Source organism: Amblyraja radiata, chromosome 3 (genome assembly GCF_010909765.2).
Source record: "Amblyraja radiata isolate CabotCenter1 chromosome 3, sAmbRad1.1.pri, whole genome shotgun sequence".
In the NCBI taxonomy this organism is placed as follows: Eukaryota; Metazoa; Chordata; class Chondrichthyes; order Rajiformes; family Rajidae; genus Amblyraja; species Amblyraja radiata.
This window is the reverse complement of record NC_045958.1, coordinates 65,328,825-65,354,200: the sequence shown is the minus strand read 5'-3', so window position 1 is coordinate 65,354,200 and position 25,376 is coordinate 65,328,825. Positions and strand designations below refer to the sequence as shown.

Below are 25,376 nucleotides of genomic sequence, written 5' to 3'. Positions count from 1 at the left end.
CGAGCAGTAGCCCAGCCCCGCATAACTCCATACGCCTCCGCCGATCGAAATGGGACCGGCCCCGCGAGGCCGTACGCCTCAAGCAACCACGTTTGGTCGTGCTAGACGCATGCTATCGCATGCTGGTGGGACAGGCCCTTAAGTGATCAGGAAGTGATATTCTAAAGTATATTTTTTCCTGCTGATAGAAAGCACAATGTAAATTTAACCGCTCTGCAGCATCTCATTCTCCTTATAACCCACAGTTGGCCGATGAGTACCTGGACCTTGATGAAATGAGTAGTCGAAGACAAATGAAAGTGGCAAACTACAGAAAAGTTTCCAAAATGCCTGTATGTGGAATTGCGCAACCAAATCCAGAGGTCAGCAGAGTCATTTATTTTATGATGTAAAAAAGACATGTTTTATTAAACATTCTCAGTTGCTGCTGTTACACTATTGATACAATTATTTGGGTGCTATCCAGTCTAGTCATACTGAGTTCCCATCCCGCTGAGATACTCCAGCAATTTGTGCCAATCATACTATACATGAGTAGAATCGTGGCATACATAAATGCAACAATAATGCAAAGAAACAAATAGCATGAGTGCAGAAAATTGTGTGACAGCATTATGGCATTACAGTTAAAGAGAAAACGTCCAAGGTCCTCACTGACATAGGTTAGAACATCAGAACTACACCCTCGTTTATGGAGGCCCGTTCAATAGTCTGACAACAGCAGGGTAGAAGCTGTTCCTGAATCTGGTAATACAAGATTTTAAAGACTTGGATGTGAATGTAGGAGATGTAATTATACATTTATGGGAGATACAAAAGTTGGTGGTGGTGTGAATCATGAGAAAAATTGGATCACGTTACAGCAAGAGACGGAAAGTTGGGCTGAGTGTTGGCAGTGATGGCTGTAGCATTTGTTGCAAGCTGAGATGGATTTAACAGTAAGTTAAGATAAGGCAGCATGATGAAGTGGGAAGTAAAAATAAAACTATTTTGACTGCAGGGACTGCTGCGGATCCTGTCCCACCTGACCGATGATACCAGGAAGTTTACTCGGGTGCTGTGTCTGAACCTGAGAGGGGAAGCAGTGCTGGAGGCAGATGGACAAATGTATTCACTCAGGGAAGTCAACAATCTCCAGCAGGAGGTCATCATCCCTGCTACAACAGTGGAACAACTGGAGGTGCGTGTCCTTTTTTGTTAAGTAAATGGTGATTAAAAAAAATAAATCTTTATGGATCCTAATAAGAGGGTTTGCTACTTGTAGACAGGTTAGAAAACAGGTTATTTAATATTTTCTAACCTTCACTGTTCTGAGGAAAATAACCCATTTTGTCTTGTCTTTCTACAATATCGATTGAACAATACACATGAGTACCTTCCCTAATTATGAAGACGTCAACACTTCAGTAATAGGATGAGGCTATCATTCGTTTTTGTAACCATACATCTCTCCGTGGTCCCTGCCTGCTTCAAAAGATCCATCATTGTAACTGTACCTAAAAATGCCTCCCCAGCTTATCTGAATGACTACCGTCCGGTGGCCCTCAGCACGGTGGTCATAAAATGCTTTGAGAGGCTGGTGAAGAAACACATCTGCGCCTTCCTCCCTCGCAACATGGACCCGCTACAATTCGCATACTGTCTGAACAGATCCACGGACGATGCGGTCTCCCAGGTTTTGCACACCACTCTCTCTCATCTTGACAGCCAGAAGGGGGGCTATGTGAGGATGCTGTTCATAGACTTCAGTTCAGCCTTCAACACGATAGTACCCACCAGACTTGCTGAGAAGCTGCTGGAATTAGGGCTCAACACCCCCCTGTGTGCCTGGGTCCTGGACTTTCTCACCGCCAGGCCCCAGGTAGTCAAGATGGGAGGAAAAACATCAAAGTCCATCACCCTGAGCACAGGATCCCCCCAGGGTTGCATCCTCAGCCCCCTACTGTACTCCCTGTACACACATGACTGTGTGGTTAGGTTCAGCTCCAACTCTATAATCAAGTTTGCTGATGAAACTGTGGTGGTGGGCCTGATCTCCGATAACGATGAGAAGGCCTACTGGGAGGAGGTGGCTGATCTGGCACTCTGGTGTCAGGACAACAGCCTCCTCTTGAATATCAAAAAAATGAAGGAGCTGATCGTGGACTTTAGGAGGGCACATCATCCGAGGACGTACACACCGTTGAAGATAAATGGGGATACTGTGGATAGGGTGAGCTGCTTTAAAAATACCTGGGAGTCCACATCTCAGAGGATCTGACATGGACATCACACGCTGCAGCACTGGTGAGTAAGGCAAGGCAGCGCCTTTACCACCTCAGGCAATTGAGGAAATTCAGAGTGTCTCTGAGGATCCTCCAGTGCTTCTACTCAGCGGCTGTGGAAAGCATCTTGTCCGGAAACATCGCGTTCGGTCGAACGCACTATGGGAACTACACTCGCCCCCCTGCAGGAACTATACATCAGAAGGTGCAACTCCAGAGCCAACAAGATTATGGGAGACCCTTTCCACCCCAGCAACGGACTGTTCCAGCTGCTACGGTCAGGCAAACGCCTCCGTTGCCATGCTGTGAAAATGGAGAGGATGAGAAGGAGTTTCTTCCCAGAGGCCATTAGGACTGTAAACTCCTATCTCACCAGTGACTAACTTTACTGTACCATTTTACTGTTGTGTGGTGTCTTTTTAAAGTAGCTGTTTTTTCTTTTTTTCCCTCCCACAAATATGTAATATGTAATATGTGAATATGTGATTCTGTTCCATTCTGTTTTGTCGTTTTTTTGTACAATCCGTAAGCATTGCCACTTTTCATTTCACTGCACATCTCGTATGTGTATGTGACGAATAAACCTGACTTGACTTTCAGTCACTCTCCCGTTCAGTTCAATATCATTCATTCATTACAGTAAATTGGTCCCTCAGTTCCTCCAAGATATTCACTCATCTGCCATATTTCTATCGACTCGTGAACTTTGTCGGTCATTCACTGAGATCTCGCTGACTTTTATAGTCCCCAGGGTAAGTATCTATTATTTTCAAGAATTCTTTTTAAGGAGTTGTCCTCTGTCTCTGATGAGCAAAGGCCTCAAGGTGAGATAAACAATATCAAGTTTTGTAATGTGTGGTCATTAATCTGATATGACTCGATGTTTGTCTAAAACTCATTAGCTTGGCTGCAGAACACAAGTTCAGCCACTCTGAATTGACACATTCAATCTCACTGTGTTGGAAAGAACTGCAGATGCTGGTTTAAATTGAAGATAGACACAAAATGCTTGGGTAACTCTGCAGGACAAGCAGCATCTCTGGAGAGAAGGAATGCGTGACGTTTCGGGTCGAGATCCTTCTTCAGACTGTCTGAAGAAGGGTCTTGATCCGAAACGTCACCCATTCATCTCTCCAGAGATGGTGCCTGTCCCACTGAGTTACCCCAGCTTTTTGTGTCCATCTTCCATTCAATCTCACTGATTTATAAATCATAATTATGAGTAGTGATTTCTCGAGATTGAAAAGATGAAGTTTCCAGTTTTTTTGATTAAATGGTACAGCATAGAAACCGACCCTTTGGCCCACTGAGTCAATGTTGATCATTGGTCATCCATTCACACTAGTTCTAAGTATCCACTTTTGCATCCACTAGTGGCAATTTACAGAGGCCAATTAACCTGCATATCATATATCTTTGGATATGGGGGAAACGGAAGCACCTGGAGGAAACTCACTCGGCCACAGGGAGAAAGTGCAAACTCCACATGGACAGCACCCAAGGTCAGGATTGAACCCAGGTCTCTGATGTTGTGAGGCTGCAGGCCTACCAGCTACACCACTGTGGATGTGGATGCAATCACCTTTTGATGGTCATGAAAACTATGACTTCTGATGTACATTGAAATCATGGGGAAATAAAGTGGTTATCAGGATGGGTGGATACATTATAATAATTATTGTAGACCTGATAATAAGTTGAAAACATATTCCATTATCTGTAGTTTTGGTTTTTAAAGAATACATTTGTTGCTTATAGTAACTCACCTAGTTAGTGTGGACTTTAGGGGAAGAGGAATACCCCAGTCTCCATCAAGGGTGTGGATGTGCAGTTTACCAAGGAGTACAAGTACTTTGGAGTTTACCTGGACAGTAAACTGGACTAGTCCAGGAATGCTGAGGCCCTGTACAAGAAGGGACAGAGCCATCTGTACTTCATGAGGAGGCTCTGCTCTTTCAACATCTGCAGTAAGATGCTGCAGATGTTCTATCTTCGCTGTCATGTGCTGCATTAGCAGGGTGAAGGCCACGGACGGCAACAGAATTAACAAGCTCATCAGGAAGGCTGACTCCGTCCTGTTGTGGAGTTGGATTCACTGGAGATGGTCTAGGAGGGGAGGATACTCCTCAAACTGCGGAGTATCTTGTACAATACAGCACACCCCCTCCAGGACACACCGGTCAACCTGAGGAGTACCTTCAGCTACAGACTGTTTTCACCAAGATGCAGCACAGAACACCACATGAGTTCCCTTTTCCCTGTGGCTATCAAACTGTACAACTGCTCCCCCTTCTGTGGTGGGGTAGACTGACTCCCCTTTCCCCCCCCTCCCCCAACTCCCCAATCTTTGCACATCCCCAATCCTGGACTTTCCACTCGTCACTTTAATTTCATGTTTCATGTATCTTGTTGTGTCGTTTATGGCTTTTGGCAGACCAATTACCTTCCTGGGGTGAATAAAGTTCTATCGTATTGTATCGTGTTGAATAAAGGCTTCAAATTTAGATTTTGTGTGTTACAGGAAATTGAGGCGGCTTCCAAAATGGACCTGTTGAGCTCCAAGACCCCTATAGAGACCTGGAAAGAGGAAACAAAGGAGATGAAACAGTTCAACTCATGTATGACTCTGAAGGAGGTTTACAGCCAAGCAGCCATACAGTATCCCCAGTTGCAGAATCATCGCATTCCAATTCCGGATTGTGCAGCTCCCACAGAAGAGGTATTTTGGCATGGTTTATGGGGAAATGCTGATCTTTGTTCTGTTTTCAGTTGCTAGCGTTATTACACAAACAAGATAAAGGAGATAGGGTGTGCATTTATCTAATATCTCAGAACCTGGGCATCCCAAAGACATTCTCAGCCAAAGGACACAGTCAGTTAGTGATCACCACCATATGAGAAGGAGAGTTAGAGTCAAGAGTGTTTTATTGTCTTATGTCCCAGATAGAACAATGAAATTCTTACTTTCTGCAACAACAGAATATGTAAACCTAGTACATTGTAAACAATATAATAAACAGGAGAAAAGTTCAGTGTGTAGATATGGACACATTCAAAAGTACACACATAAATATATATATAAACACATACACACACACGCACACATAAGTACACACAAAAAACAAACAATAGTAGTGCAATAATAATAATAATAGTTGATTGTAGTTCAGAGCTTATTTGAGGTTGTAGTGAGGTTGAGGTTGTCCCCATCACATCAAGCAATTGGGAGCGCATTGCACTGGACAGGCGCTCCTGGAGGAAATCCATGCAGGAAGGAGCTGCACTTCACGAAATGGAACTACGCCGTGTCGCAGAGACAAAGCAACAGCACCGTAAGGAGAGAGAGAAGGGGGCTCGACGACCACCAACCACCGCCAGTCTCCACTGCCCATGTTGCACCAAGGTGTGTGAACATGGATCGGCCTCTATAGACATTTGCAGACCCACTAGACAGCCATGATCATATTGAATGGCGGTGCAGGCTCGAAGGGCCAAATGGCCTACTCCTGCACCTATTTTCTATGTTTCTAGACGACCCTATGGTGAGGAGAGGAAATTCATACTCGTTTCGAGTGACCGCCGATGATGACTGTTTAATAGCCTGATGGCTGTAGGGAAGAAGTTATTCCTGAACCTGGACGTCACAGTTTTTAGGCTCCTGTACCTTCTTCCCGATGGCAGGGGTGAAATGAGTGTATGGCCAGGGTGGTGTGGGTCTCTGATGATGCTGGCTGCCTTTTTGAGGCAGCAACTCAGATAAATCCCTTTGATGGTGGGGAGATCAGAGCCGGTGATGGACTGGGCAGTATTCACAACTTTCTGAAGTCTTTTTCGCTCCTGGGCGTTCAAGTTGCAGAACCAGGCCATGATGCGACCAGTCAATATGCTCTCGACTGTGCACCTGTAGAAGTTCAAGAGAATCCTCTCTGTCATACCGAATCTTCTCAGGAAGTAGAGGCGTTGATGTGCTTTATTTATAATTGCATCATTGTGCTGGGTCCAGGAAAGATCTTCGGAAATACGCACACCCAGGAATTTGAAGTTTTTGACTCTCTCCATCATTGTCCCGTTGATATAAACAGGATTGTGGGTCCTCATCCTTCCTCTTCCAAAGTCCACAATCAGTTCTTTGGTTTTACTGATATTGAGACCAGGTTGTTGTGCTGGCACCATTTGGTCAATCGGTCGATCTCACTTCTATACTCTGACTCATCACCATCTGTAATTCGTCCAACAACGGTGGTGTCATCGGCAAACTTGAATATGGAGTTTGAACTATGTCTGGCTACACAGTCATGAGTATAGTGAGTAGAGCAGGGGGCTGAGCACGCAGCCTTGATGTGCTCCAGTATTGATTGTTGACGAGGAAGAAGTATTTCTGCCAATTCGAACAGTCTGTGGTCTGTGGATGAAGAAGTCGAGGATCCAATTGCAGAGGGATGCGCTGAGACCCAGTTCCGTGAGCTTGGTAACAGCTTTTTGTTTTTATTTAAATCAAAAATATTTATTCAATATTAAAATAGTATTTACAACACAATAAAACAAAACAGAACCCATCACCATAGTACAAGACAAACAAATATACTAAGTAAACTACTAAACAATTATATTACAATCCTTGTCTAGGATACATTCAACTGTGCCCTAGACTGTGAATGTGCCCAGCGGTCCTGGAATTCCCCAGAGTGCCCGTGGAGGTAACCAGCTTTGAGGGGATGATAGCATTGAACGCCGAGCTGTAGTCTATAAACAACAGCCTGTTTTTATTGTCCAAGTGGTCCAGTGCGGAGTGGAGAGCCAGTGAGATTGCATTCTCCGTTGACCTGTTGTGACGGTAGACGAACTGTAGTGGGTTGAGGTTCTTGTTGAGGTAGGAGTTGATGTGCACCATAACCAACCTCTCAATGCACTTCATCACCACGGACGTTAGTGCCACTGATCGATAGTATTTGAGGCACGTCACCTTACTCTTCTTGGGCACCGGTATTATCGATGCCCTCTTAAAGCAGATGGGAACCTCAAACCTCAGTAATAAGAGGTTGAAAATGTCCGCAGAAACTCTAGCCAGTTGGTCTGCACAGGTTTTGAGAACTCGACCGGATATACCGTCAGGTCCAGACGCTTTACGAGGGTTCACCCCCTCGAAGGATCTTCTGACGTCAGCCTCTGTGATTGTGACTGTAATACCATCCCAAGTATGGGGGCTTGGGAAGGCACATCAGTATTCCCGCAACCAAAGCGTAGAACGCATTGAGCTCGTCAGGGAGTGATGCTTCGCTGTCGCTTGAGCTGCCTCCTGATTTTGTCTTGTAGGAGGTGATGGCAGTCAAGCCCTGCCACAGTTGCCAAACATCCGCCTCATCCTCCAGCTTTGAGCAGAAGTCCCTTTTTGCCTTTTTGATGGCCATGTCAAGGTCGTATCTGGACTTCTTATAGACCTCTGCGTCACCATACCTGTTTTTGTAGGAACACAGTCCTCCACACATTTCCTTATGAAGTCTGTAACGACTGTAGCGTATTCATTCATGTCCGTTGCCGAGTCCTTGAACATTGCCCAGTCTACTGACTCCAAGCAGTCCTGTAGTTGTTCCTCTGCCCCCCCCCCCCCCCCCCCCCCTGCCCCCCCCCCCCCAGACCATCTAACTATCTAGCCAAAGGTACACAAAATTGCTGGGGAAACTCAGCGGGTGCAGCAGCATCTATGGAGCGAAGGAAATAGGCGACGTTTCGGGCCGAAACCGGTTCTCCTCCTAACTATCTAGCCAATTGTTTCTAGAATTATAATTGTCTCTATCAGATTTATGCAAAGAGAGTTACAGATTATCAATGCGTTCTCTGTTTAAAGTAAGTATTCAGTTAGATCTCATCACTTTTAATCTGTGACTTTGAATCATTTGCTAATGGGAACTGTTTTTCTCCAGTTACCCGAATTAAACCCTATCATAATCTGTTATAATACTTACAAATCTACACAAATTTTCCTTGCTTCAAAGAGAGCTTTTTCAATGTAACCTTGTGGTTAAATCCAATAATTATTTTTTTTAGATACAAATTTCAGATTAGGAAAAAGGGAAGTGCAACGTGACCTGGGTGTCCTTGTACACCAGTCACTGAAAGTAAACATACAGGTACAGCAGGCAGTGAAGAAAGCTAATGGCATGTTGGACTTCATAACGAGAGGGTTTGAGTAGAGGAGTAAAGAGGTCCTTCTGCAATTGTACAGAGCCCTGGTGAGATCACATCTGAAGTATCATGTGCAGTTTTGGTCTCCTAATTTGAGGAAGGACATCCTTGCTATTGAGGCTGTGCAGCGCATGTTCATGAGGTTAATCCACGGGATAGCGGGACTGTCATATGAGGAAAGATTGGAAAGAGTGGGCTTGTATTCACTGGAATTTAGAAGGATGAGAAGCATTCTTATAGAAACGTATAAAATTATAAAAGGACTGGACAAGCTAGATGCAGGAAAATTGTTCCCAATGAACCAGGGGCCACAGTCTAAGAATAAAGGGGAGGCCATTTAAAACTGAGATGAGAAAAAACGTTTTCACCCAGAGAGTTGTGAATTTGTGGAATTCTCTGCCACAGAAGCCAGTAGAGACCAATTCACTGGATGAATTTAAAAGAGTTAGATAGAGCTCTTGCGGCTAGCGGAATCAAGGGATATGGGTCGAAGGCAGGCACGGGTTACTGATTGTGGATGATCAGCCATGATCACAATGAATGGCGGTGCTGGCATGAAGGGCCAAATGGTCTCCTCTTGCACCTTTTTTCTATGTTTCTATGTAACTGCATATGCTTATTAATGCACAAAAGGATACAAAGTGCTGGAGTGACTTTGCAGGTCATCCAGAATTTCTTGAGAACATGGATAGGTGACGTTTCAGGTCGAAACCCTTCTTCATTTGTAAAGATTTTTTGATAATATTTAAGTCTCAATATGCCGAAGGTGTTGGTTTTGGTATTGAGATACAGTGAAAAGCTGAGTTCCAATTCCGCTGAGTTACTCCAGAGGTTTGTGCCAATCATACTATACATGAGTACAATCAAGCCATACATAAGTGCAACAATAGTGCAAAGAAACAAATAACATGAGTGCAGAATATAGTATTACAGCATTACAATGAAAGAGAAAACGTCGAAGGTCCTCAATGACATAGTTTTGACCATCAGGACTACACCCTAGCTTATGGAGGGCTGTCCAGCAGTCTGACAACAGCAGGATGTTCCTGAATCTGGTGGTACAAGATCTCTGCTCGATGGGAGTGCTGAGGTGAAGGAAAGAACAAGATGAAATGATCCTTGACTATGTTGGTTGCCTTTCCAAGATTGTACACAGAGTCGATGGTGGGGGGGCTGTCTGTATGATGGATTGAGCTACATCCATAACTCTCTGCAATTTCTTGTTGTCTTGGGCAGTGCTGTTGCCAAACTAAGCTGTGCACCTGGTACATCTTTAGATGTTGATAAGAGTCATTGGAGACAGGCTGAACTCCCTACATCTTCTGAGGAAGTGGAGATGTTGGTGTGATTTCTTGGCTATATATTCAATGGGATTGGTCCAGGACAAATTGTGATAAAAGCTGTGTGTAAAAGCTGCCCTTTGTGGTTTGTTTAAAATTTCCCCTCTCGCCTTGAAACTAGTTCTTGATTCCCCAACCCTGGGGAAAAAGACTCACATTATTCAAAGAATTCACATTATCTATGCGCCTCATCATTTTATATACCTCCATATGATCATAGCCTCCTATGCTCTAAATTCTGTCTGGCTGGTAGACCTTTAAAACTGTTGCTCCAGCAGAAGTTGGATACAATGTGGTTATTGGCTGTATTGAAACATCCCCTTCCCATCCCTTTGACAATGTGCAGAGTATAAATGTAATTGATTGGAAAGCAGTCTGCTTTTAACTGCAGTGTCTCAACAGCGAAGTGCCCCTCGTGGTCCCGCAAAAATAAACAATGGGCCTTCAATGGAGCCCTCTCCATCACCGGCCTTGACAATTGGGTCGAACTCTGGACCCTGATGGCAAGTTCCTCTTGTTCACATCAACTGCTTAGGATTTGCTTGGATGGTGTATGGTGCCCAAGCAGAGAAGGCCAAATATTACATTTCTACATGGTGGGAATGTGAATGTTGATTTATTTACGTCTAGGAAATTATCTCCCATTGTGGGTTAAAATTTTGAAACATTAAATGCCCTCTTCCAGGCAAACTCTGAGAAATGAAGCAAAATATAATCACTTTTGATTATCGGTCTTATATTTTGCAATTGTCTTTGTATCGGCAGGAATTTGATGTCTTCCTTAATGTCGTGAGGTCACATTTAATCACAGATCAAAATACAGTGATTGTATTAAATTGTCACGATGGTAAAGGGAGGACCACAGCTGGCATGGCCATCTCCCTGCTTCTGGTCTGGCACATTAAAGTAAGTTAAACATTTCCACAGGACCATTTAGATTGTCTATTAAAGTATTATTTCATTTGTTTTAGGTCATTATTTGGAAGAGAATACCAATACAGCTCTCAGTGCCATTCTGATTTCTAGTGAAGTCTTGCTGGTAACTTTCCTTTGAATGGTGAAACAGAGTACGGAAACATATACATACGGGGGGGGGGGGGGGGGGGGGGGGGGGGGGGGGGGGGGGGGGGGGGGGGGGCGGAGATAGACAATGAGAAACAGAAAAGTCTCACTGAAGAAACCTTCAGGGGAAAAAATTCTTGTAAAGTGTTCCCGATTTCAATATCTCCAGCTTCAAAAAAACATTGGGACTTTACTTCCCATAGGTGTTTGCAGAACTTGTTTTAACATGATGCTCCGTTGCACTTGTAGCAACTGTACATTACTGGATGCATGGGACATTTTTGCCTCATTAAGTCTGAGAAATAGCTGCTAGTTCCAATTATTTCTCACAGTTTCTGAGGTGTTAGCCTTTGGTTAATAACATATAATTTGATGCAAAGGCTGAGGGTTCACATTTTGCTCTGCACCAGCCTGACCTCTGGTGCAGCAATGAAGCAGTGTTGCACGTTTAGAGTGTTGATTGATTTAATTAATGTATACTCTGTGCAAACCAACCTATCGTAGTATTTGAAGATGTGTTCAAATTAATTTCTATCTGTGCAAAATTAAAACCAAGTATTACTGGTAACCTAAAATCAAAGGAGGTAGCAGAAGACATAAAACAGGTTAATCACCTGCACGTGGAATGAGAATTGGAGCTTATGTTTCAGGTCAACAACCATTCATTACACTTTCCCTAAGGGGCTTGTAGTCTCTCTTTTCACATTTAAGGGTCTTTTAAACAGTGAGAGTGTCCAAATGTTTGAAAAACCTTTTGCATATCCTCTAAGTTTCCTTTTTACTTTTCCAGTGATATTCTTCACACCAGTGACTCACCCATTCATTGCTTTTGTGGACTTAATGGCATTAGGCCTTTAAAGAAATTATCTTTTATCATTTGCACTATTCTTTTGATGTATTTTTATGCAGACTGCACTTGAAAAGTGAATGCTTTTATCATATAACGTTGCTTATCTTCAGTTGATGGACTCTCCTTACAGGGGTTCCCAGAATTTATTGTGGAGGATATGGTGAGCATTCCCGATGCCAAGTATACAAAGGGCGAGTATGAGGTAAGAAACAATTATCAGCAGTAGCGTGAAAGTCTTTAAGAAAGTACACATACATATGCGTTCTGATCAATTTTCATCCCTAGTGTTAGTGTCGCTCATCAAAATTACCAGTGGCATCGCATGTAATTGTAGAGAAATTAAGATACCCATCCTTAACTTTTGGTCTTGCTGCAGTATTTGGCACGTTTAACCATGCCGTGGATAAATATTCTACTGGGTGTAACGTCAGGAGTGATGCATTGAGACAGTGAATCATTGTATCCAAAAGAGGTTTTAATTTATTTGTCAGGCAGCATATTTAAACTATACTAGACGACCCGTGGACCTGTTGGGTCCCCATTGTGATGCCAGAGATCCCGTTGTGACGCCACTCAAAATGGCGATCTGAAAATGGCGGCGGGTCCAGCAACTATCCTTCAACTGCGCACACATGGAGACCGGGCCCGGCAACCCTCCCCGTTGTGAAGACCCGTGGACCCCTTTGGTGCCCGTTGTGATGCTAGTCAAGTACACACTGCGCACGTGCGGATACGGGCAACCCTCCCCCAACTGCGCACACGCGGATAGTGAACCCGTTAGTTCCCCGTTGTGACGCCAGAGATACCGGGCCAACTGGGCAGGAGCGGCTGACTGGCCGGGAGCACACTGCGCAGGCGCGCCGCCACCGGGCCCGGAGGGTAGAAAGTTAAATTAAGTTTATAAAGGGAATTAATTTGTTAAATGGAACAAAACTTGACACTGCACACCGCAGGCGAATGGTGAGTAGGGCGCCCGGCAACCCTCCCCCAACTGTGCGGACGCGGCTGACGGGCCCGGCAAATGGGAGCACAGTGCTGTTCACGGTATAAAGTAAATTAAAGTTTATATAATGAGAAATACTTTGTAAAATCGAATGATTTTGAATAGTGAGTAAGACAACCCTAAAAATTGTAGCATTATTTTTCATTGATCGGAAAAATCCTCGGGGCTGCCTCAGCGGAGGAGGACTAAGATGGGCAAAAATCATAGTGATATTTGGTAGAGTTTTTTCTGAAATCAATATACAGCGTAGACAGTTAATGGTCAAGATGGGACTTTTAGTTATATAATATATATATATATATACATTCATACAAGATGAGACTTTTAGTTATGTATAGATAGATACATTATTAAATATTTAAGCTGTTGATCTAGACAAAATCTACCTCAGAAATTATTACATAGTAGCAAAGCAGACATGTCACATGACCTGCCTGACCATTAGGATCATGCTGTGAGCACACACACGGATATGGGAAGAAGAGCGTGTTCAAGCTTAAAGATGCACCGCCCCAGAGGACAGCTGAACAATCCTGTTAAACAAGAGAGGAGATACACTGAACAATGATGATGTGTTCATCATTCTCAAACACCACAGGCTGCTCAAAGACTGGCAAATGTTAAAGCAGCATAGTTGTGGTCAAGTGTGCTGTAATTTGCAACTTTAATTAACAAAATTAGGCAGGTGGAACTAATGCTGTTTAGTCATCCACACTGACTAAATCCTACTGCAGTATCAGTCATTGTGTTAATGTGGGTTTAGTTTAGTTTAGTTTAGAGATACTGCACAGACACAGGCCCTTCAGCCCACCAAGTCCATGCCGACCAGTGAGCTCCGCACACTAACACTATCCCACACACTAGGGACAATTTACAATTATACTGAGCCGATTAGCCTGCAAGCCTGTACACCTTTGGAGTGTTGGAGGAAACCGAAGATCCCGGAGAAAATCCATGCAGGTCACGGGGAGAACGTACAAACTCCGTACAGACAGCACCGTAGTCAGGATCAAACCTGCATCTCTGGAGCTGTAAGGCAGCAACTCTACCACTACCGTGCCGCCCTGGGGTTTACAAAATTTGACCAATTTTCATGTTTTAAATTATATATGAATGCTGGCTTGAAGGGCCGAATGGCCTACTCCTGCACCTATTTTCTATGTTTCATATATAATTAACAGTTTATAAATGTCCGAATGCCAGTGAATTAAAAAAGATTTCTTCAGACATTGACAGAAACTGAAGTTTTTCTCCAAGCATTGCCTTCACTCAGAGGCTAACAGAGCTCGGGGGTTTTGGTGGGGGCTCTGCACAACTCACCACTGCGTACTCTGCCTTGCCGGACATCCCCAGCAACTTAGCTAGCAGGATAATATTGGTATGTAAAGAGCATACATGGTGAATTAAGATGGTGGAAATGAAAAAACAACTGGAAATGCTGGAAATTTAAAATAAAAACAGATGGGCCTTCTGTTTTTATTATTGAATGTGATGGGTCTGGAAATTCTATGAAATGTTTCAGTGCTGAGGCAAGAATGAACTTTTTTTCAAAAGCTACACAGACAATGAATGTGCAGGAATTTTAACAGGATAGCGTTGAGCATTTTGAATAAATTAAAAAAATATGTCAAAAAGGATTGCTGGGAAATAAGTCTTGGGGAAATCTCCAAGTGAAAACCTTGATCCTTGAAAGTGACATTGCAGGTAGATGTCATGCAGAGGAGATTTACCAGGATGTTGCCTGTGATGGAGTGTTTGGTTGTGAGGAGAGACTGGAGACAATGTCTCTTTACCCTGGAGCAGAGAAAGTTAAGATGGGACTTGATTGAGGTATATAAAATTATGAGCAGTAATAGATTGAGTATAGTGAAGGAAACATTTCCTAATATCAAAGGACACAAATTTGGTTAAGGGGTAAGAGATTTAGAGGGGAACTGAGGAATGCCATTTTCACTCAGTGAGTGAAGGGTACCTGGAATATATTACCAAGGAGAGTGGTGGAAGCAGAGTCACTGACACCATTTCAAAAGTGTTGAGATCATTCCGGAAGTGGTGGCGCTGCCCAAGCAGCTGCGGCTCACCTGCAGTCCGTCTGTCTTTTCTTTTTTTTGTCCTGTTGTTCAGTTTATTTCATTTATTTTAGTTGTGTATGTGTGGGGGGGTGGGAGAAACTGTTTTTAGTCTCCTCCTTCGGGGGGATGCAACCTTTTCTTGTCGTATCCTCCGTCTCCGTCTGCGCTGAGGCCTAATCGCGGAGCTGGCGGCCTCCAAATGGGACTGACCTCGTGGCTCCGGAGGCAGACCCAGGACTTTCCAACGCGGGGCTGGCCAACTTTGGGGCTGTGGTGGCGTTGCGGCGGTGGCGACCCGACTTCAGAGCCTCGGAGGCTCGGCCGTGGGCCCAGTGGACTCGGCCACGGGCCCAGTGGACTCGTCTGCGGGCCAAGTGGCCGACAACCGACGTCGGGAGCTTGCAGGTCCCAGGTTGGTGACCGATTCTCCAGAGCTCCCGCAACGACAGCTTCGTCCGCTGGACTGGAGGGTGGCAGCTTCGGCAGCTTCGGCTGCCCCGGGCCGCGGAGTTTGAACCAGCCTGTTCGCGGAGCTTGGATGTGGCTGCTGGACTTACCATCACCCGGCGGGGGTGGGGCAACATTGAAAGCCTGGATCGCCTCAAAGCAGAGGGAGAACAAGGAAGGAAGAGACAAGGACTTTAAGACATTTGCCTTCCATCACAGTGAGGAGGTGCCTGGTGGACTCACTGTGGTGGATGTTAAACTGTGTTAACTGTGTGCTTTGTTATTTTATTCTATGTTATGACTGCAAGGTATATCATTTCGTTCAGACTGAAATGTCTGAATGACAATAAAAGATACTTTACTTTACTTTACTTTAGATGAGCTCTTGAAAAGCTTGGGGATAGAAGGTAATGGCCCAAGTGCTGTAAAATGGGATTTATATGGATGAATGCACTGTTTCTATGCTATATACACGTTGACTCTAACACTGGACTACTCAATTCAACCACTCAAATTTTCTCTTCCATTTAGTTAGATAAAGATTTATTTAAGCTTAATTCACTTTACCAAGTACTCTCTATTGTTTTGGTATGCCTTCCTAATAAACATTCTGTCCATCTAATCCTTGTGTTTCAGTTGAACCAGTCTTTGCAGATTATTGAGGGAGGTCATAAATGTTAATATTATGTATTTTCGTTCTTGATTCTTACCAGAGGAAATATTTTCAGTGTCCATTTCTATACTCAATTATCTCATCTCTTCTCATGCTTGCATTATATTGGGCTGAGTTTATAAACATTTATAGCATGTGTTGGAGGATAGTTTTCTTTCAGTTCCTTATAGGAGCTGTTAGGTCCAAGAATGCAACACTCAACTGCCCTGAAGTCAGAGTGGACTCAAAATATCAGGTCCATGAAGAAACAACACTGTTAAATCCAACTACTCACCTCTACTTATTGCTGCAAATCTCATTTAATCTTACAGTCATATAAATGTATGGCAGAATAGGAGGCCATTCATTTAATTATGTCAACATTGAATATCTCATGGAATCATTTAGATGAATAAGTCATCTTGAAACTAGGTTAAGAAAAATGCTTCTCATCTACACCAGTGCAGGCTTCTTACAAATACAATGAAAATGAAAACATTAGTATTCTACTTTTAGAATCAAAGAGTATACAGCATATTTATCATAAAAATGCATAAATAAACGGAACCAAATTAACATGATTATTTGGAGGTTCAAAGATGTGTGCGAATATAAAATGTGGAATCATATTCTGTGGAAGTTTGTGCTGGATGGCTACTTATTTTTGTCCTTTGAAAGGAATTTGTTTAATACTTGGGTGCAGCAGGATCATGTTCTAACTACTGACCAAAGCATACTATGATTCCATGAGGAATTATGAGCAATGCCGTCATTATTATTAGGAGAGACAAGCAGTCTATATGTAATGTTAGTACAAAGACTTTAGATAATCCCCAAAGCTTCCTTTCATTGCATTTCTGTTTACATGTCTCACAGGCAGTTCTCAGTCTGGTACGTATTCTTCCAAATGGTAATGGAATGAAACAGGAAGTGGACAGAGCTCTTGATGCAGTGAGTGATTCAATGACTCCAATGATGCACCACTTGAGGGAACTTATCCTCAACACCTACAAGAAGGTAATCACCATTTCAGTTTACCAAAAGTGCTGCATTTATCACTCGAAGATAGACACAAAATGCTGGAGTAACTCAGCTGAACAGGCAGCATTTCTGGAGAGAAGGAATGGATGATGTTTTTGGTTGAGACCCTTCTTCGTTCTCTCCAGAGATGTTGCCTGTTACTCCAGCATTTTGTGTCTATATTCGGTTTAAACCAGCATTTGCAGTTCTTTCCTCTGCATTTATCACTCATTGGATGATTAACACATAATTACTTTAATTCAGTTTTATGCCGACAATTTATTCAATGCACCTATTTGGGTTAATGTTCACTTTGATTGTCATTGAAACTGGTCACATGGCTGGCAGCATTTGGATAGTGATTTATCACTGGGTCTCCAAACCACCCACCTGTCCCATGTGATGGGAAGTTAAGTATATAACTGGATGCGTCAGAATTAGAGGACCTCTTCACCACTGGCATGGGTGGTCCTCTGTGACACAAAAGCCTGTAGATGCTGACATTTTGAGCAAAATACAAATTGCTGCAGGAGCTCAGCCGATCAGGCTGATCGTGACAACATATTTATCTATTGCTGCAGTTAAAGCAAAATGCTTGATTGCTAATTTTACATGGAATGCAAAGTATCTATTGGGCGAAATAAAGAAAAGGATTACTTCAGCAATGTTCAGCCAATTGTAGAGCAATAGATCCACTCTTTGGAACTCAAACATTATTATATTTTCATTGTACAAGCGACCCATGCATTATGGCCGTTATCAATGCAGACTGTATTCCAGCATGCAACTTCATCATAACACAGTGTTCACCTATAATAATGCAGTTTTCAGCCAAATACTGTAAGTGTGCCTATAGCAGAGGTAATTTTAAGAAGGAGATTAAGGCAGCACATCGGTAGAGTTGTTTCCTTACTGCGCTGGAGACTGACTACGGGTGCTGTCTGTGCGGTGTTTGTACATTCTCCATGTAATCACGAGGGTTTTCTCTGGGTGCTCCTTTTTCCTTACACATTCCAAAGACATGCTAATCAACTATTTTTTTCCTCTTCACATACCTAAAGAAGCTTTTATTATCATCCTTTATATTCTTGGCTAGCTTACCTTCGTACCTCATCTTTTCTCCCCCTATTGCCTTTTTAGTTATCTTCTGTTGCTCTTTGAAAGCCTCCCAATCCCCCGGCTTCCCGCTCATCTTTGCTGTGTTATACTTCTTCTCTTTTATTTTCATACTGTGCTATGTAAAATAATCTAATAGATCTTTTGAATGTCATGTTTTCTAGGAAATGTCAGGTTATTGCAATTTCAGAAACTTCTGAATGTCATTTCAAACCAATAAGGCTGGGTTTCAATTGTTAATATTGTAGATTAATGGCTTCTGTAAATTGCTTCCAATATATGATGCAAAAGTGGCATAACATAGAACTAGTGTGGGTGGTAATGGGTGATCGATGGTCAGCATGAACTCGGGGGGCTGAAGGGCCTGTTTCCACGCATGAGTCTCCCCTGCGCACGCGTACCATTGTGCAAGACATCAAATATGTTAATCACATTTTATACATTACACAACTCCCCCTTTAACTTGGAGGCATGTAACACAATTTCACCTTCACGGTATATGCTCTTTACTTAAAATATAATTGATTAATACACTGTTGCAAAATTGTATTATTAAAGTCATCTTACAATACATCCTCATAACCGTAATAATCATATCTAAACTTAGCACTTATAATTTTTCATTCCACCTATCTTCCTTAAACCAAATACATTACACCTTGCTTTATGTGTTATCATTTTCCGTTCCCTTGCGTGTAAATTGCGAACTCTTTCTAATTGCTCTAGCTCTGCCTCTTCCTTTTTTAAATGTCCTAATCTTAGTTTGAAGATTTCTTCCTGTTCATGATATACTGCTAAAGTTAACGTTTCATTTTCTGCTTCATATTTGTTGGGCGGCATGTGACACATGGCTGCAGGTTTTCATTTTGCTAGCAGCTTCCTCTGTCGCTCAATTTCCTCGCGCTGCATATTTATCTGCTCTTGTTGTTTAATAAGATTCTGAAATGCATAACCATCTGTCCATTGCTCAGTGAAGGAGGCTCCATGCCAGACTGTAGTGAAGTGCCCTAGTCGCAATCGGTCCTGCATACTTTTGTCTCGTTGTCACACATTTATTTAACCGTTCTTTGTATCGTTTAAACATTTTCTGTTGTTCATCTATTTGTCTTCTTAAGTCACATCACTGGTTCTTCATCAAGAAGTAGGATCTATATTGTCTTTGCAATACAACAGTGGCTTTGATTTGTAGTCTGTATACTTTTCTTGCTTCAAAAGCACGGTAGTGAGACTGCACTACAATTGCTGTACATTTCAGTTTGAGGAAGTCTTTCCTGTACCAAAACATACGGAGTACTGACTGAACTTTTACAGCAGCCCGCTTTTGCTTACCCACTGCCTACCCACCATACCCTTGTAGGCAGCCTGACTGGTAATGGTTGCATACCTCATTGACTGATATTGCACAAACTGGGAATGCCCTATTTTGCATGCTTTGTACCATTTCTGGATCAAAATGACTGCTTATCGCATAGTTCTGTAGCGTACCCTTGATCAGTACCCACGGAATGAAGCTTGCAGAGTGCTATAGCCGCCTTTTGAATCAAGAAATGTTTTCTTGTAATGCACATCATTAAGAATGAATAAATAAGGCGTGCTGCCTTGATTTTTTCAACCAATTCTCTGGCTTTGACCCCGCGGTGGAAGGCCTGAATACACTCGGACTATTCTTGATCAGACTTTGCTCGCTTTACCTTGCACTAAACGTTATTCCCTTACCATGTATCTATACATTGAAAATGGCTCGATTGTAATCATGTATTTAGCGATGTTACAAAACTTACCTTCAAGGTCGCAGCAGTTATGTGCATGTCTTTGGCGCCTTTGGGGGGGGGGATTAAAATGCCGTTTTCTACTGCTTATCGGAGGCGGACTTCCTCGGGCTGCTAGCTGCTGAAGAAAATCGATCCGGCTTCCGTTCCCGATTTTTTTTTTTTTTTTAAATTGCGAGACAATTTAATAATTAAATAAAAATAAAAAGCGACTTCTAATGCCCTCAATGCTTACAACGTGATGGATTGCATGAACGGGACAAATCAAAATGTAAGTCGTCTATTTTACATATAAACTTGTTTCTTGGGATGGCTTTAATCAAATTTTATGATGCGAAAATGTGATTAGGGCCCCATACGAACTGGCAGTGTTTTTCCTGCCGATATGGGGTTCAAATTCACCGCAATGTTCCAATCAATTGCGTTCAGAAAAACCCACTCGCAAGATGATTTAAATGCTCTTTTTTTTTGGACAATCATGTCATAAGAGCATCTAAATCATCTATATTTTGTGTTATTGTCTATCTATTGTCAATATTTTTATATTAAATATCAGTATAAGATGATATTTTGCAAATATCCCATGTATTGTGCAAACAAATAATAATTTTAATTATATTGAGTGGATGTTTCTAGATTAATTTATGGGAATTAAACATTAGATTCCTTCCATCTGGCATATAAATTCATGACATGATTTAAAAATCATGTTATATTGTGAATTCTTGTGTGAATGGGATTAGTTTGTTAATTGGATACTTAGGCTATTTAAAAAAATATCCTTTTCTTAAGAAATGTAATCTACAGGACATTCTTAATGGGAAAGTAGTGGGCAGAAAGTCATGCGTGGTTTGAAGAGCAAAAATCTGTAGTTTACAATGGCAAAATTGAAAAGTTGAGGAAAAACAAGGTGTACAGAGTTGCTTATTGGTTACAATCTGATGAGTATGATGATGCTACCGATTATGATATTCCAATGTACCAGCTAGCAACTGATCTTCTCCATAAAGACCTGGTCTATTGATAGAAATTGTAATTTATTTACCTATCTGTTACGGACACAGCATATAATACAATAACATTAAAGTTCTGATCTTGAGAATATCACATTTTTGAATTTTCAAGGCAGTCTGGGTGTTTATTACTATTTCCATCACAACGGTAATTTTGTAATTAGCTACAATTAGGTAATTAACTAATTATATGCTTTAATTTCAGGTCATCCAAGTAAGATGTTTTATATTTGTTTCAGAATGCTTCAATCTATAACAACTGAAAATTTCATTCAGTTCTCTTGCTTTTTAAGAAAGTTATGGGCTTTTGACTGTCCTCGATCACAGCTTTTGTGTTAAGTCAATGGAAAAGCAATAGGGAACAAGATGCTAATTTCCGAGTATGAAAATGGCCATAATTTTTTTAATACTGAATATATGAAAGTGAATTAGGTGTCAAATTAAACTTCTTTGTATGCTTTACCTGATGGGATAAATTGCAGGCTTGATTTTTAAAATCTCAACATTTTGTAATATTGCTAATGTATTGTCTTTCTGCTGATATCACGCAACAAAACTTTTCATTGTACCGAGGTACACGTGACAATAAACTAAACTAAACTAAATTCTGATTTTATTATCTGCAGCATAGTCGAGACTGAGTGCAGTAAGTCGTTAGCTTTTCTCAAACTAAGTGCCAGCTAATTTAGGAAGATAAATATTTTTATGTGTCATTTATGATCTAACAAATGACAACGGACTTTATAGCCATTTTTTTTGCAATTTAAGGACTACTGTAACACTGGAACCAAAGCAGGGAACTTGTGCACACAAACATCCCACAAGTCGTGGTATGTTAGAAGCAAATAATATGTATTATTAATGTTATTGGAAGGATTTATTCTACATTTCTTCACTTAATAACATGGAATATGTTTTAACCAGCTCAAAATAGATGGAGCAATATTTTAACTTCCCAGCCAAAAGTTATGTCTCTTTTGGAGTAGTACTTCTTCAGTACTTTCCTAGAATGCCACTCTATGTTATCTCTGGTGTAGGACATCAACAGAACCACCAGCTGTGCCACAATTGACAAACAAAGATCCAGTGGTGAGGTGAACCCCAGCAAATGTGCTCCATGGCAGATACTCTGTTCTTCGGAGGACCACAGCCTACTCTCCTTCCACACTTTCAACCAACACTCGTGCTTATTCCCACAGCTGACAGGGTTTAATTGTTCCGATATCATTGAGATATTACCACATTCGGCTGGGACATATACAGGGCTTTTCGACTGCTTTTCACTTTGATATACCCAGTGATTCTAGAGCAGCACCAATAGCTCGAGCTCAGCTGAAAAGTCAACTTGAGGATTAGGTTAGGTGATTAGTCGCACCATGGTTGCATTGTGGAAGGAGGGAATTCATCAGTGAGTTATTATCTGAAATTGTCGGGACTTACTTGTAACACCCAGATCTACACCTTTCTCAATGCATTAGGATTAGGGTTGTGCATTTGTCACCTGTGCCCTTTCTTTGCGCAGCACAAAATGCCATACACTTTCACTTACTCCAGTAAGCTGGGGTAGCGGCAGCGGTGACCCGGCCTCGGAGCTGGGGTAGCGGCAGCGGCGACGCGGCCTCGCAGCTGGGGCAGTGTTCCGGCGGCGGCGGCCACCCGACCCGACCGCGGGCCCAGTGGACGACATCGTCGGGAGCTCGCAGGTCACAGGTTGGTGACCTGTTCTCCAGAGCTCCCGCAACAACAGCTGCGTCCGCTGGACTGGGGGGCCGCAGCTTCGGCAGCTTCGACCACCCCGGGCCGCGGAGTTGAACCGGCTCGTTCGCGGAGCTCGGATTCAGTCGCGGGACTGACATTACTTACCATCGCCCGGCAGGGTCACAACATCTGAAGCCTGTATCGCCTCGGCGCAGAGGGAGAATAAGAAGGGATGAGACAAAGACTTAAGACTTTTTCCTTCCATCACAGTGAGGAGGTGCCTGGTGAATTCACGGTGGTGGATGTTAATTTGTGTTTATTGTGCGTTTTTGTCATTTTTACTATATGTAGGACTGCAAGGCAACAAAATTTCATTCAGACCGCAAGGATTCAGCCGCGGGAGAACCGCAAGGTCTGAATGACAATAAAGACTACTTTGACTTTGTAACATTGAAGCAAGTTGATAGTTCTGTGGGGACACTGTTGCAAAACTGTGTAATCAATTTAATAAAACCTCTGATCATGGCATATCTTTCAGTTCATAAGTGCTATTCCCAGTGGTAATCATGAACCAGTTACGGGGACAGCATATTTTCTTATTACTGCCATAGGGTGGGTGGGTAGAAAGGTTATATTGACTACCATAGATGTAAAGGCAACGTCCCCAGCCAGTATACCAGTTGCAGGCCTTCTTAACCGGTCGCCCATTATCTCAAATAAACTGTTGCTATAGAAGGCTTGGTTTTGTATTAAGCTATAGGACCATGTTGATGCAAAGGATAACTCTTGCCTGAGGGAAATTAATTGCTAGATCCTTTTACCACCATCCTTTAGAAGGCACTACCTTCTAGCTAACTAGCAAGCTGTGCGTCTATGACCTTCTTGATTACAATATGCAAGATATGTTGTGAATGCCACTTGATGGATGTTGAAATGCCCTAGTTTAGGACAACGGTGACCTCTGTGGCAGAGCAGGATTGTGTAAGAATTTGTGTATGCCTAGATACAGATTTTACAGATGAGGCTGCAGAACAGTTACAGTCTATTGGGTCAAAAAGGCACCAACCTTCATAAATATGAGAATATACTTACACAAAATAGACAAACAGTCCATAACAAATGACGTAGGGTGGTTCAGAAGAAACAAGGCAGCTCAGTCTTGGCAGCTCACTGCTGTGGCCTCTTTTTTGGTAACTTTTTGAAATTGGATAAGGAATTGTTTCCATTTCACAGAGCTGTCTGTGTCCACCTGTGGGTTTCATTGTTGAATTTAGGGCAGGGATGGCTCCCAAATCACTCACTAAATTTGATACAGCCCCACTTTCCCCTTCTAGGTGTAAGAAAACACGTCTTAAGGTGGACTTCTCATAACCCTGGTGTCTACCATAGGATGTCGGCCTCCCCTTTTAAGAATCATGCTATTTTCAAAAGGGCAGTTTATTAAACAAAAGTGTGAAAGGCACCAGGCTCAATACTTTATTAATTCTCCTCTTCTTATGCCCAAGCCGGGTTTATTTTCCTGCTCCACCGATGACTCATGGAAAGAATTTCATACAGTATTTCTCAGAACCTTACTGACGTAGAAAAAAGCTGGTCAACATAAACAATAGATAGAGCTTTTTTCCCAGTGTGAAATCGTTAAATACTTTAAGGAGAGAGGGGGAAAGTTAAACAGGAAATTCACACAGCAAGCTTTTTGACACAAACTTATGGGTGTATGAAATGCCTGCAAAGGAATTGGTGAAAGCAGATATGGTAGTCATGCTTAAGAGGCATTTAGGCACAATAATAGGCAGCAAATGGAGATGTAAAGACCATGTGCAGACAGATATTCAGCTTAACTTGCATCATGGTCTCCACAGACATTGTGGGACAAAGGGCCTGTTCTGTGCTGAACTGTTCGATGTAATCCAATCTCTATGGAAGTGTGGTAACAGGAACAGGTTTCCTCACAAACAAGCACAGCAGGCCCAAATGACTTTGAAAATGTTATCAATTAGAAATCTTTTCACTCTTGATTACTATAAATCAATTTCTTACAATATCATTCAGTTCAAATAAGTTCAGATATCAAAGATAAAGCAACGTTACATTAAGCAAAGGTACAAGCAAGTTATACAACATCCCTTAGAAATTGGAAATCCATCAGTTTCATTGAAAAAGGAATTAATTCTTGTAATGACATTCCAGGATCAATTTACCCAGGTAGACAATGTCCTGAAGCAATTAATGCTAAGAATAATGCCTTGTAATTATTGTGGGTCATTTACATCAGTAGGTGGCAATATTGTACTACCCACTACTTTCCCATTGAAATGTGTGTGGTGTAATGAAGAAAGAAACAGAATTTTGCATGGTTATAGATGTTGCACCTTACTAGAATACTAACAATTGAAACCAAGCCTTATTGGTTTGAAATGACATTCAGAAGTTTCTGAAATTCCAATAACCTGACATTTCCTAGAAAACATGACATTCAAAAGATCTATTAAATTATTTTACATAGCACAGTATGAAAATAAAAGAGAAGTATAACATAGCAAAGATGAACGGGAAGCCAGGGGATTGGGAGGCTTTCAAAGAACAACAGAAGATACCAAAAAAGGCAATAAGGGGAGAAAAGATGAGGTATGAAGATAAGCTAGCCAAGAATATAAAGGAGGATAATAAAAGCTTCTTTAGGTATGTGAAGAGGAAAAAAATAGTTGATTAGCATGTCTTTGGAATGTCTGAGGAAACTGGAGCACCCAGAGAAAACCCACGCGGTCACACGGAGAATGTACAAACACCGCAGACAGCACCCGTAGTCAGTATCGAACCCAGGTCTGGCACAGTAAGGAAACAACTCTACTGCTGTGTCGCCTTAATCTCCTTCTTAAAATTGCTT

The 25,376-nt window shown here is 42.2% G+C and overlaps 1 protein-coding gene across 1 annotated transcript in view; it reads left to right on the top strand.

The window, feature by feature from the left end:
- The window catches only part of LOC116971560 (paladin-like), a 120,664-nt gene that overhangs the window by 52,982 nt on the left and 42,306 nt on the right, over positions 1–25,376 (top strand). Inside the window, exons 9-14 of the mRNA XM_033018794.1 lie at positions 246–362; positions 1,001–1,180; positions 4,786–4,983; positions 10,553–10,693; positions 11,830–11,901; positions 16,750–16,890. Coding sequence (XP_032874685.1) covers positions 246–362; positions 1,001–1,180; positions 4,786–4,983; positions 10,553–10,693; positions 11,830–11,901; positions 16,750–16,890 — 849 coding nt within the window. The remainder of the gene's footprint in view (positions 1–245; positions 363–1,000; positions 1,181–4,785; positions 4,984–10,552; positions 10,694–11,829; positions 11,902–16,749; positions 16,891–25,376) is intronic.